Below are 13,263 nucleotides of genomic sequence, written 5' to 3' on the forward strand. Positions count from 1 at the left end.
GGTTTTATTAGTTGTAACAAAATTTGTTAATTTTGCTAATCGGTTATTTTCTTATTGGTGATGTTTATATATATTTTTTGAAGGTCAATAAAAGGTTGTCATTTTCCTTTCTCATTTGTAATTTAGTACAACATCAAAGCAGGTGGTCTAAGGAGGAGGTCGTGTGTTCAATCACATGCATTGTTGTTTACTCCCCAATTAATATTGATTTCTATTTGTTGGACTTTCCTCATATTTCAAGCTCATCAGTGAAGGGGAGTGTTAGATGATATACAATTAAACTTACATTCACCCACTAACTTAAGCTTTTAGGTTAATTGATAATTTATAATACTAATTTACAATTTTAAACTAGGGAACTTCAAATAACCTGAACACCCCTGACTATGCAACCCAATATGTAAGAGTTGGGTTGAGTTAGTTTTGTTCTTGGATTGGGTTGGGTTAAGTTCTTTCTATATTAATTTTTGTTTAGAGTTTGATTACTTTGTGTTGATTAAGGTGTGAATTTTTAATATGTTTTCTTTTAACGTTGTTATGATATTTGTCTTTGTTTAAAGTTTGCAATAAATATCATAGATATTTGGTATTTAGCAATTGAATTTTATGATATTTTAGTTATTAGTAATGTATTGTAGATAAATCTGCATATTTTTAATTAAAAAGAAATAACTTATAACTCGACAACCCAACCCAGCCCAAATTTTAAGGGTTGGGTTGGAGATTTTACCTTGGTTCTTTGGGTTACCGATCTAACCAGCCCAAATTTTTGGATTGATCCAAAAACATCCTCAATCAATCTAACCCAACCTATCTACATCCTTGTTTTAAACGTTAACCAAATTGAAAGTTTTAAGCAACATAAACATAGATCAACTAGTATAAGCTTGTCCTATTGACTTTGAGAGCTTGATCTCACTCATAAAAAAAATAAAAATTTAAAGGAAATTTTCATAAAATAACCCAAAAAACAAAAAAAATTCTATGGATGACCTATTTCTAAAAACTTTTATATACCTGACCTTTTTCACGTGTGAAATACCAAATATACCCTTACTTTTTAAAACCAAACAAGTGCCTATTCTATCTCGTTTACAAGTGTATATATGCACATTCGAGTACTCCTCCAGCTTTCTCTCAATGTCTCCCTTCGTCTTCGACGTCGTTCATTGCCCGTCGATTGTATCTACTCATTTTTGCCTTCGTTTCAACTTCTTCTCTACTGTTCCAGTAATTCGAAAGGTATGGTACTCTCGTCAATCGTTGTTTGAAATCGTTCAGTACATGGGTTTAATTAGGGTCTAAGTTTCGTTTAGTACATGGATATAGACCACATATCTTTGAATAATCGATCGTATAACTCTATATAATTGATCGTATAGCTTTATATAATCGATCGTATAGCTTTTAATATTAGATCGCATAGATTCATATACTAGTTCACGTAGATTTATATAACCAATCGTATGGCAAAAACTGATCGATAGTATAGCCAAAGCTAAAAAATTGTTTAGCTTAATTTAGACAATCCTTTAGAAAAAGCTATACGATCATTTAGCTTTTGCTATAAGATCGTTTAGCTTTTCATACTCGGTCCTATAGCCTTTTATACTCGATTTCATATCTTTTAATACTTGATCATATATGTTTGTTATATTGTAGATGGCGCACTCAGTCCCAGTTGAGAAATATTTTCCTACTACTAACTTGCTTGGCCCACATTGGCAAGACGAATGCACTGATTAAGAAGAATTTAACAAAAACATAGGGCGTGTTCCAGAAAACGTACTTTGGTCCACTATTTGATGTCGACCTTGTATTCAATGGCCAGCTTATGCCTCATTTTCTTCTAAAGGAGGTCACCGATGAGAATCTAGATGTCGTAAGCTTCAACATCAAGGGGAAGAAGGTAACATTCACACAATATAATTTTAATTTGGTTACTGGGTTGTGGCCGACAGAGGAAAGATTGGAAAGGGATACCAACTGTGAGAGGCCACGACATCTCATCCTCATACCAAAGGTAGATAGCAAGCCAATTCTTTGTAAGGATGTGGAGGCTGCATTTGAAAAATTCAAATTTTCGAACGACGAAGATGTCGTGAAGGTTGCATTGGCATTGTACATTGAAATTGTGATAGTGGGGAAATACAAGAAAACCCAATTCAATTTGAAGACATTTAGGATCATCGATGACACTGAAGTCTTCAGACATTATGGCTGGTCCTCGATCATATATAAATGAACATTGGAAAGTCTGATGAATATTTTGCGCGGCAAAAAGGAGGTACACAAATTAAGGAGACAATCAAATCCCAAATATGTCACATGTTACTGCGTAAAGGGATATGCACACGCATTTCAGGTACGTATTGTTCCAATTTATTTCAATATCAACTGATTTATATGTTGTATACTAACAATGTTGTCTATTTAATTGTATAGGTATGGACTTATGAATTATTCTCCACATCTAGTAAGTTCATAGCTACCAAAGTTAGCAAGAATGCAATCCCACGTATTTTGAAGTGGACATGTTCGGTAGCGCCATCCTGGAACCTGCTACAAAGGGATGTCTTCCAACCCAAAAATGTAAGAATGTACTTCTGTATACACTGGGGTTTACGTGAAATTGTGAAATCGTTTAGTATAAGCTAAATGATCGTATAGCTTTAAGTATCTGATCGTCTATCTTACACTGTGTGACTGTGTAATTGGCTGAGTAATCTTTCATGCTAATGTTAACTACTTTTATATACAGACTATTGTTATGCTAAAACTTATACTGATGGAAGATGAGATAAGGTACAAAGAGGACCAACTATTAAGGCTTGATGTGACCCTTTGAAGAAAGAAGAATGATTGATGAAAAGGCGCCAGTTTATCATGATGAGGCTACTGTGGGACATGGTGATCATGATGAGCACCAAATGACCAATTCTCCTCAAATTCTTCAGTCTCATACAGAGCAGTCTGACACACGTAAGAAGAGGTTAGTTAAACATGCAGAGAAGCACACAAAATCCTCATAAAAACACAAGAAAAACAAGTCTGATAGGGTTATACGTGAGGAACTATCAAAAATTCGCAATGATTTGTAAACTTAACTAGCATGGTTCGTCGGGTGAAGAGCTAACAGAAGTTCACAAGCTCTGCATCTAGAGTTTAGGGAAGATAATAATTGTGTGTTGGTGAAGTCAACAATTTTGAAGTCAAATTAGACTTTTGACTATTTTGAAGTCAACAATTGACTTTAATCAAATTTTAATTAAATATAATTTTAATTCAAAATTAATTCAAAACTAATATTTGAACTTTCCACTTAGTGAAGTCAACTTTTGACTTTTGACCTTCAAAGCTTGGTGAAGTCAATATTTAACTTTGACCAACTTTGATTAATTCCATTTAATTTAAAATTAATTCAAATAATTAATTTTAAATTAAATTAATATTAAATAATTAATTAAAATTTTAATTAATTTAATTTAATATTCAATAATTAAATCCAACATTAATCTCGATGAATCCTTATTCATAGTTTTGTAATTTAAACCTTATTTAAATATCTTTGACTCTATCTTTATTATTCAATTCCAAATTGAATGATACGTCTTTAAATATATCACATATATTCCCTAATTCGAATATGAACAATTCAAACTCTCTCATCACACTATTCGAAGGTTTAGTCCTGAAGGAACCGTTGAAGGTCCTTGAACGGAAACGGGGACCAACCCAAATCCCAATTTTACAGAAAGTAAACAGAATGTTATGTATTTTAAATAAAATATACAGCCTACTAAAACAAAAATAAGAGAAAGAGAGAAATTAGGGTTTCTTACCTTTGAAGAACTTTTCTTCATTTCTCCTATGTAAAATGGCCAAGAACAAATCAATCTTCAAATGGCCACCATCACAAATGAGTCCTTTGTATTCTCTAGGATGAGAATTACGTAAGTTTTATGGGCTCTATGATTTGGGCGAGGGAAAGATTGAGAGAACAGATAGTTCTAAAATTTTGTTATATCTTGTAAATATTTTCAACAATTTTACCTTTTGAAATAATTTTCCTATTTTGGAGAGTATTTTTTATATTAGCATAGTTTTTTAAAAAATTAATTAATGTGATTAATCAAAATTAGGTGTCAAAGTCAATTTAATATGTGATATTATTTTTTATTTTATTTAATTAAAATTATTTTAATTAAATAATTTCTAAAATATGAAAATAGTATTTAATATTTTGTAAAAAAAAATTACTATAAATCTTTTTAATAAAAAATTAGTTAGTGGAAAAATCCAGATTTTCCCACTAACTAAGTGGGTTTTGAGGTGGCTCTTGCCAAGCTTGACACCTATCTTTTTCATGCTAATAAAGTTTGAGGTGGAACTCTCTATTTTTGAAATTAATCTTTCTCAAATTCTCTTTGACTCTCCAAATTAATTAACGAAACTCCCTATTTTTCAGTAAAAGTTTCGGTCCCACAACCATATTCTTCAATCGGAGAATAGCAAGGATTTACCATTGGTGGTGCCAATTGCTCGTGGATTCGTGGAAACTACAAAAACTTTATCTCTAACTCTCTTTACATGCGTAATCCTTAGTTAATTATTTGTAATTAGAGCATTATGATTCGTTGCTTCCATTGTGCATGCTACTTATTTCCAATACAAAGATGCATGGTAATGTCATTGATATGCAATACACCAATTATAATAACCGATCAAACATTGAAATTACATAACTAGAAATATGTGTGGTAAACGATCGTGTACCATGATGTATACGACCGTATATACAATGGTATACGATCTTGTACGCTCTAGTACACGATCGTGTATACAATGATATATGATCTTGTATGTTGTGGTACACGATTGTGTATGTTGTTGTATAAGATCATATATATGGTGGTATACAATCATATACCTAAAATATACGATAAAAAATACAACGGTACAAAATTGCATATATAATGATACACTTACAGTATTTGTTTCTAGGTATGTAGAAGGATTTTCTTCGAAGAATACTCGTTCTAGACCCATAAAATAAATTGATTGGAGTCGAAAGCGATTTGTGTTCAACTAAAAATGATAGAGCGATAGAGAAGATGATAGTGTTTGAGTGAAACTAAAGAGGCGTAAATGATATTCTTTTACTTTGTCCCATGGTTAAGATCCAATAGCATTGAATTCAATGTACAATGTTGGTTGAGAATAAATAGTTGCATTAAATTGTAGACCATCAATTGTAAACCATCCGTGGTTAAAAGGGAAGATCAAAGGATGAAGAAAAGTAGGAGAGAAGCTTTTAAAAGAGGGTAAAAATAATATTTCACACGTATAAAAGATCAATGAGAACAAAATTTCTAGAAACCCTAGCAGGCGGGTCACACTTACTATAACAATCATTTGAAAAAAGAGATCATCTATAGAATAGTTTTTGTTTTTGGGTTATTTTATGAAATTTTGGGACCAACTTTTGTAGATTTTGCAAAAAGGAAAAATATGTAAATAGTTTGTCGTCAAGTCCCTGGCTTACGGCTTTGACTGTTAGTGAAAAGCTTCAGCTAGACTAGAAGCTCCGGCGAAGCATATACGGCCATTGGAGGTTAGCCAAGGATGAAACGCTTCTTTAAACCAATTGAGAAGGAAGGGTCTTCGAAGAAAGCGGCTCTCTCAGCTTCGCTGAAAGATGATGATGATTCGGAAGCATCAGCGCCCGACAAGAAAGAGCCTCTTAAATTTGTAACTTGGAATGCAAATAGTTTACTTCTCCGAGTTAAAAACGACTGGCCGGAATTCACTAAGTTCGTCACCAACCTTGATCCGGATGTTATTGCCATACAAGTGAGTAATGCGTCAATGCCCTCTTTGTTTTACCTTGTGTGGACATTGATGTTTTATTCACTTTTTATTTGGTTTTGATTGTCTTGTGAATTTTCATGAATGTGTGTGTTCGAAAGTTGGCCATATTCGGACCATGCAAGATATTTCCCTAGTAAATGCGAGTTCCTAAATTTCTTAATGGGCTGCGAGGAAGTGGTAATTCCTGGAATGTGCTGGTTCACTTGTTTAGGTTTCGCATGATTTATCATTGTTTTAATTTTTTGACTGCAAGAAATCAGTAACTTGAATTACCGAATGTGTTGGTGTAATTGGTTAATTTGGTATGTTTTATGTCTGCTATCTCTCTCTTGCTTCTTTAAGGAAGTTTATGCATTAGCTCTCAAAAAAAGTTATGACAATGAAAATCCTGTCAATGATTTTCTTTTAAGATGGGTGTGGATGCATCTGCACTTGATGATATCATTTTGATGTTTCCAGTACATTGGAATCGCTACTTAAGATGTTTTACAAGACATGTTTGAAGGTCAGCTGTAATTGCTAATTTCAGGACCCTGATTGATGTTGTGCCCTATACCACGTACACACAGAAGATGAACTGCATTGAATCTAAAAGAAATGTAGAGGAAAGACAACAAAATTTAGAGACCTTAAGCATAAGATAAAATGGAAACTGAAGAATGCTGTCCTCTTTGCTGAAATTTAAAGGAGTAGCTTCAGAATTCCCTGGTAACTTGGAACCGATTCAAAATGCCAACCCTCATCCAATTCCAAATTTCTATTCTAGATCCTCTCTATAAATTGTATAGAAAATTATCCTATTTTTCTCTCCCAAAATCTCCTTTAAATAGCCAAAGTAGTCCTAATGACCTATCCAGGTCATTCTCTTTTTCTTTTTTTTTTTTTTGAAACATCCCCAGGGGACATAAAGTCGTCCACTTCATACGTGAAAGAAAAGGGAATGATTATGCTATCAATATCTTTGAGGCTTGAGGCATAGGGAGGGTCGGAGAGATTTTTGTTTTGAAGTAGGCCCCTTCAATTGAATCATTAGATAAGTTTACAGGACACAGTCTTAATTTCACTTTCCCACAGTCTATGATTTAACAATCATATGGACTATCTAGATTGCAGTTAATCAGATCAGTTATTTATTTGATGAATTCATCTGATACTGTTCGCGCTTCATCTGATACGTTATCTTGTACTACGCATGACTCAAGTTATCCACTTGCATGGACTATAAACTTATCGACTATGTTTACAACTAGGAAGTAAGGATTCCTGCAGCAGGTTCAAAAAGTGCATCTAAAAACCAAGGAGAGTTGAAAGATGACACAAGCACATCACGGGAAGAGAAGCAGGTAACAATGTTTTCAGTTACTTTTTATTGAATGAGACTCTAAATGAGTGGGAAAATTTGACATATCAAGCAGAAAGGGAGACGATTGATTGTGGAACATATTGATTATAGTCTTGTTCTGTGCAGTTATTAAATTTTTATGTGAATAAACTTATCAAGCATAGCATGTGAAGATGGGTTCCAAAACTTATTTGATGGAGTTGATGAACTAATAATGATCCAATTCATGAAAAGAAGAGCAAAATGATTTGTTTTTATTACTTTTGTTATTTTAAGGCATAGAGTTTTAAATTAATTCTTTAATTAAGTAGCAAAGTTGGAAGTCTATTGGGTGCCTTGAAGTTCTAATCTAATTAAAATTTTAGTTCAAATCTTGGGGGATCTGTAGGTGAGTTATTGTTTTCTGTAATTTGGCTGATAAATCAGTGTTCTTGGTGGAAAATTATGATGATCACTTATAATGCAACCCTTAAATATGCAGATATTGATGCGTGCTCTTTCCAGTCCACCCTTTGCAAATTATCGTGTTTGGTGGTCTCTTTCAGATTCCAAGTATGCTGGAACTGCATTGTTTATAAAAAAGTGCTTTCAACCAAAAAAGGTTTCCTTCAATCTAGACAGAATAGGTATCTTCTCTCCTTGATGTATTATAACATTTGATGTAGTGTTCTTCTATTGATGTTTTGATGCATTCTCTTTTTAAAGATAGGCCTAAGAGGAAAACACAAAAATTGTTGTTCTCCCAATTCCTAAGTGAGTTCTGCAGTCCTATGAATCCATCCATTAAAAATTTCTTTCACTCCTTTCTAGCTGCAGCTCCCAGAAAGCAGCCAAGTATTATTAAGCAATGGTTTTTATTTTTATATAAAATGTTTGAAGGAGACAGACAGACACGATCATTTCTCTGTGAAATTTTCAAATCTCTCTCTTCTGCAAGTTTCCTCAGAACTATGAGTTGACCCTAGAATAACATATATTTTTTTTATAAAAAAAAAAAAAAAAGAAAAAAAAAATACTTTTGTCGATAATCAAGACATGCTTTGTTTCTTACTTTTTCTTTTAATGTCAGTGGGGGACTTCCAAGTCGTGTATTGCAGCTTGTCTTCTTTACTCTTCACATCAAATACCATTGCCCCCTTTTTTATGGACGTAAATGGTTATGAAACATAAATAAATGTGTCTATTCATGTCCTCAAGTTTAGGATATTTAATCTGTTATTTTACATTTGCACGAGGAAGAGCTATTAAATGATAGAGGTGTCCCTGTTTGTAGCTTCAAAGCATGAAGTGGATGGTCGCGTAATTTTAGCTGAATTCGAGACATTTCGTTTATTGAATACATATTCACCAAATAATGGATGGAAGGAAGAGGAGAACTCTTTTAAAAGGAGAAGAAAATGGGACAAGAGAATGTTGGAGTTTGTTATCCAATCTTCTGATAAGCCTCTTATATGGTGTGGTGACCTGAATGTTAGGTAAGTGTTCTTGATTAATTTGAAGATTGGTCCATGCCATGATCTTTCAATTTCTTTCATTTATATTGTCATCTATGTAGACTATGTTCTATTCATCATTCAAGGCTAAGCTATTCATTTGCTTCTACCTTGGTTCTTGCGACCAGTTGTCAGTCACAGGATATTGTTCTGCCTCCATGAATCAAACTTCACACAATTTTTAACTTCGCTTATAATCTTGCTTAGTAAATCGTTGGTTACCACGAGCAATGCCTTTAGATCCAAATTTGTTTTGAAAGGAAAGAGAACCTTTTAAGAGCTCATATTATACAAAATTCTTTAATAAATTTCATGAAGCAACAAAAGTTCAAAGAATTGTATGCTAAAAAAAAGCAGCCAAAATGATCAAGCATCTGAAGAACCAGCTTACACTACAAAATGAGAACCTGTTCAAATTAAGACTTATTTACAAGAGTATACCTCCTTCTGTTGGTAACATAAAGCAGTAGAAAGTTTCCAACGGATTGTATTTAGATTCACTCAATTTTGATTTTGTTGCATTAAATTTATTGTGCAGTCATGAAGAGATTGATGTGAGCCATCCAGATTTTTTCAGCGCAGCAAAACTTAATGGGTATATACCCCCAAATAAGGAGGTACTGAAGCTTGTTGTGTAGAACTCTGCCACATTTTTTTCCCCTAGAATTTTCATAAATGGCTGTCTCTGTTGCTCTATTAATACCAGTGAAGTTTTTCAAAAATAGCCGGATACACTTTATCTTTTTGGACTTGCATTCATTTAAAAGTATTTAATCTTATTTTGCTATTCAGTTGTTTGGCCGTAGTATAGAGTGTTAAAATGATAGCCACCCCATCAATAATCTATGAGAGAATGAAAAATTTTATGGTGCTCCCAAATGGAAGTCATTGATTAAGGGATGCAATATTTTATGATGTGATTGAGAATTAGAACAAAACCAAGAACAAGTCGAGAGTCCTATACTGCATTGGTTTATCTTGAAGATTTCACTTAAATTATTGTTGTATTTTGTATTTTTTTTCCAAATATATATATTCAAAAAGATTATAACTAGAACGAGATCATGAATGTCATCTATCACTGGCTTGGTGTTGTATTTCCAGAATGAAAAACAATCTGAAAATTAGTTTCTTGATGGTGCAGGATTGTGGGCAGCCTGGCTTTACCTTGGCTGAAAGGAAGCGTTTCAATGCTATATTGAAAGAGTAAGCAATTTCAATATAAAAGTTCTATTTTGTTGTTTCTTGCTAGCATTCTCGTGGCTCCTTTTAATTATCTTTTCGCTGCTGGTAGGAAGTCCATTTCAAAAGTGAGCTATGTTGAGTTGTTATAACTTAAGCCGTTACTTATCCTTTGCCAATCTCACTTCACCTAATTCTATCTCATCTTTTGACCTTTTGATTTCTAATAAACACAACAACAGGTTTTACAATTTTCTTATTTGATCAAAGGAAGAAAGAAGTATATGAATTTTGGTTTCCTTTCTTGTTATGTTGGGAAAATGGCTATGTCTTTTGCCTTTTTTGTGTATTATGTTCCAGGGGAAAGCTGATAGATGCATACAGATTCCTGCACAAGGAGAAAGACATGGAGCGTGGCTTTTCTTGGTCTGGGCACCCCATTGGAAAGTAAGAAAGATACTGCATGGCTTGCTCTAAGTTATTACTTTTTATATATATATATATATATATATATATATCCTTGAGTATCCAGGATAGCTTACGCCCACCTCGACTAATCTCGACCCTACAATATTTGGTGTCAAGAAAACCCATAGAATATTAAATCTTAAGTAGGTGGCCACCATGGATTGAACTGAACTCATGACCTCTTAATCCTTTATCAAGGTCACGCACCCCTACCTACCACTAGGTTAATCAATGATGATTTGCTTTAAGTTATTACTGATTTAACTAGAAGTACCAATATCTGGTATTTTATTACTCCGTATTCCTTGCCTTGACAATTATCATGTAGTGGTCACTCTACCCTTAGAGCTGTTAGAGAGTGCTGGCATGCTTTAGTGCTTATATATGACTGAAGCACATATCTTCTAAATGACTAGTGTTTAGTAAAATCCTAATACAGTTTTTAACTAATCAAATGTACTTTTTAGAACTTTGGGAAAGTTACACTTTGATTTTAGAGTTTTGGGTTTGGTTTGTACAAGTGACATCTTGTTTTCACCTATATGAAATTTCTGTTTCTTGCTAAAAATAAATGATTACATATCTTTTCAGGTATCGAGGCAAAAGGATGAGAATTGACTATTTCTTAGTTTCTGAGAGTCTAATTGGTAGGATTGCTTCATGTGAGATGCATGGACAAGGGATTGAATTACAAGGTGTCCTCTCTTTCTTTTTCATCATATATGTTTCTTGATATAATTCTTAAGCTTATAGTATTAGTGCCAAGTTTGAAATTTCATGACAGGACCTACAATTTTCAAAACCATACTGATGGTTATATGTTTTTTAATAAGTCTATATTTATCTAAAACTTGCTACAGATGCAGTCCATTATTCTTAGAAATCTGACTCATGTAGTTTTAGTTATACTTTTATTGACTTCTGGGGTAATGACTAATGGTTTTAGACTCTCATTGGTTGTCTTTTTTAGTCAAGCAAGCCTAGATTTGATACAAATTTGCTTTTACCTCAAATTATGAATTTTCTGATCCTACAGATTGAAACAATAAAAATTATGGAAACCAAAGCAATAAAAGTTCAGACTTTTTGAAACTCATTCCTTTACATAGTTCATTGTATAATTTGTACTCATAGTGAAGCTCCAAACTCATGAACCAACAAAATGTCTTCTGGGAAGACAAACAATATGATTACTCTTATATTTTCTTTTAGTGTATGTTTGGGAGTAGTTATGAAATGGTTAAAATCAATTTTGGTGTTTAAAATCACTCCAAAACACACTTTTTAATCACTCAAAAGTCAAAATCGATTCAGTTTTTAATTTTACACTCTTAAATGTATTCTTCATACTATTAAAATTGATTTCGAATGATTAAAAATATTTTATAAATGATTTTAAAAAAAATTAAAAAGTGATTTTTAATCATTTTAGAATCACTTCCGAACATGCTATTAATATGACAAAAAAAAAAAGTGATATTACTTTTGACCGTAATCTTGAATTCATGCAGATTTCTACGGAAGTGATCATTGCCCCGTTTCTCTTGAGCTGTCAGAAGCCAGTTCTTGCCCTTCGCCTCAAAAAAACTGACTGCTTCATTTAGTAAGTTATTAGGAACCTCCTTTTATCGTATAGTTAACACTTTAACATTTATTTTTTGTATAGTAACACTTCCTGGAGTACGTGTATGAATACAACAGATCTAAAACTGTAATGCTGCTGGGAATATTGTTCCATTAGACTTTTTCTTGCCAAAATTTTAGAGTTCTTGAAGTTCACTTCTGTTTTTAGGCTACAAAATGAAGATCTCTCAGTTTTGTTATCAGTTGAATGCCCTGGTTTCTACTGAGGGAATTTTGAGTCGTTTTCATGGGACCAATTTTCATGGGTTTTGCTATGATTGGTGGACAGACACTTCTGGAATCCCATGATTATTTATTTTATCACCTTTATGCTGTTTTATTTTATTATAAATATGCAATTTTATATTTTATAATTTAGTTCTCTCTTTTCTGGTTAGATATTCGTCAGAGTTGCCTATTGAGCTAAAGACATGGTTGCTCCACTCTTGTTCCAATGCTCATTAAAATGGTTGCTCCACTTCATCAGTTCTGATATTCCATGTTCAAATAGTTTATTTTGAGCTATTTTTTAGTTCGTTTCTGTCAATTATAAACTTGTTTTTCACTTGTGTTTTTAAAAAGCCTCTCGAAAAAAATCAAATTTACTAAACTTAATGTAAAATTCCTTGTATTCAGGGTTGTGTTTGTGTTTAGTAGCACACTTCAATTCCTTAAATTTATTCCAACCTGAATATAATTAGCCTAACGATAATTAATATGTATTTATTTGATTGAGATTTCATATTTTTTTTTTATATTAAAGATATATAAACACAATGCAACTAAATTAAGCGTCTATTTTACCTTCAAAAGTTTTCAACTCAATTCGCGGTACATGGAGTTGAAAGGTTATATGTATATTAAAGAGGGGTGAATGAGACAAAGAGGAAAAGATAAAGGGTATTAATTTAATTAATGCTTGGCTGGTACACATTCATGTCAATGCTGAAAATACATTGTTAAAAATATTTTAAAATTTTTTTTAAAAGAAATGTTATTAAAAAAAAAAAAAGAAAAAAAGAAGAAGAAGAAACATTGTTGTTTGTCTAATTGCTCAGACATGTTGGATAAAAACAACTTAGTTCTTCTGTTATTTTATTTTATTTTTATTATTATATTTGTGAATGTTGCTAATTTGCGCCTTGACTATATTCTTCCTTTTCATTGTCTGTTTTTAGTGTAAATTTTCCTTTCAAAGTTCATCAAGAGTATTTTGTGGTTTGTTTAATTCTAGTTTGAAAATTTTAAATTTCTAATTTTAATGTATGTAATTCCAATAACTCT

General features: G+C 32.5%; 1 protein-coding gene and 1 long non-coding RNA gene across 3 annotated transcripts; both read left to right on the forward strand.

Moving 5' to 3' along the window:
• Positions 1–1,662: 1,662 nt before the first annotated feature.
• On the forward strand, positions 1,663–2,992 carry LOC120083780 (uncharacterized). Its single transcript, XR_016531329.1, has 3 exons — positions 1,663–2,365; positions 2,446–2,592; positions 2,762–2,992. It is a non-coding gene; the product is annotated as an uncharacterized LOC120083780 (long non-coding RNA).
• Positions 2,993–5,344: 2,352 nt separating this feature from the next.
• On the forward strand, positions 5,345–12,701 carry LOC120082523 (DNAse I-like superfamily protein). Of its 2 annotated transcripts, XM_039037726.2 has the most exons (10): positions 5,345–5,853; positions 7,122–7,214; positions 7,695–7,839; positions 8,487–8,688; positions 9,245–9,323; positions 9,851–9,912; positions 10,249–10,335; positions 10,948–11,051; positions 11,868–11,959; positions 12,378–12,701. In XM_039037726.2, exons 1-9 carry the CDS (start codon positions 5,626–5,628, stop codon positions 11,945–11,947), a joined length of 1,080 nt encoding a protein of 359 aa, XP_038893654.1. In that variant the 5' UTR covers positions 5,345–5,625; the 3' UTR covers positions 11,948–11,959; positions 12,378–12,701. The 2 variants fall into 2 exon arrangements, with proteins under 2 accessions (XP_038893654.1, XP_038893653.1); XM_039037725.2 differs by lacking the exon at positions 12,378–12,701 and having other exon boundaries at positions 5,382–5,853; positions 11,868–12,135.
• The last annotated feature ends 562 nt before the right edge of the window (positions 12,702–13,263 follow it).

The sequence above is a fragment of the Benincasa hispida genome, chromosome 8 (assembly GCF_027475165.1).
Source record: "Benincasa hispida cultivar pf3 chromosome 8, pf3_genome.v1.1, whole genome shotgun sequence".
Classification (NCBI taxonomy): Eukaryota; Viridiplantae; Streptophyta; class Magnoliopsida; order Cucurbitales; family Cucurbitaceae; genus Benincasa; species Benincasa hispida.

Excerpts from the sequence above, each read along its gene's own strand:
- LOC120082523 (XM_039037726.2), top strand. The coding sequence starts at position 5,626 with ATGAAACGCTTCTTTAAACCAATTGAGAAGGAAGGGTCTTCGAAGAAA. Across the intron at positions 7,840-8,486 it reads CTTCAATCTAGACAGAATAG|CTTCAAAGCATGAAGTGGAT; the intron begins GTATCTTCTCTC and ends CCCTGTTTGTAG. Across the intron at positions 8,689-9,244 it reads TGTGGTGACCTGAATGTTAG|TCATGAAGAGATTGATGTGA; the intron begins GTAAGTGTTCTT and ends TTTATTGTGCAG.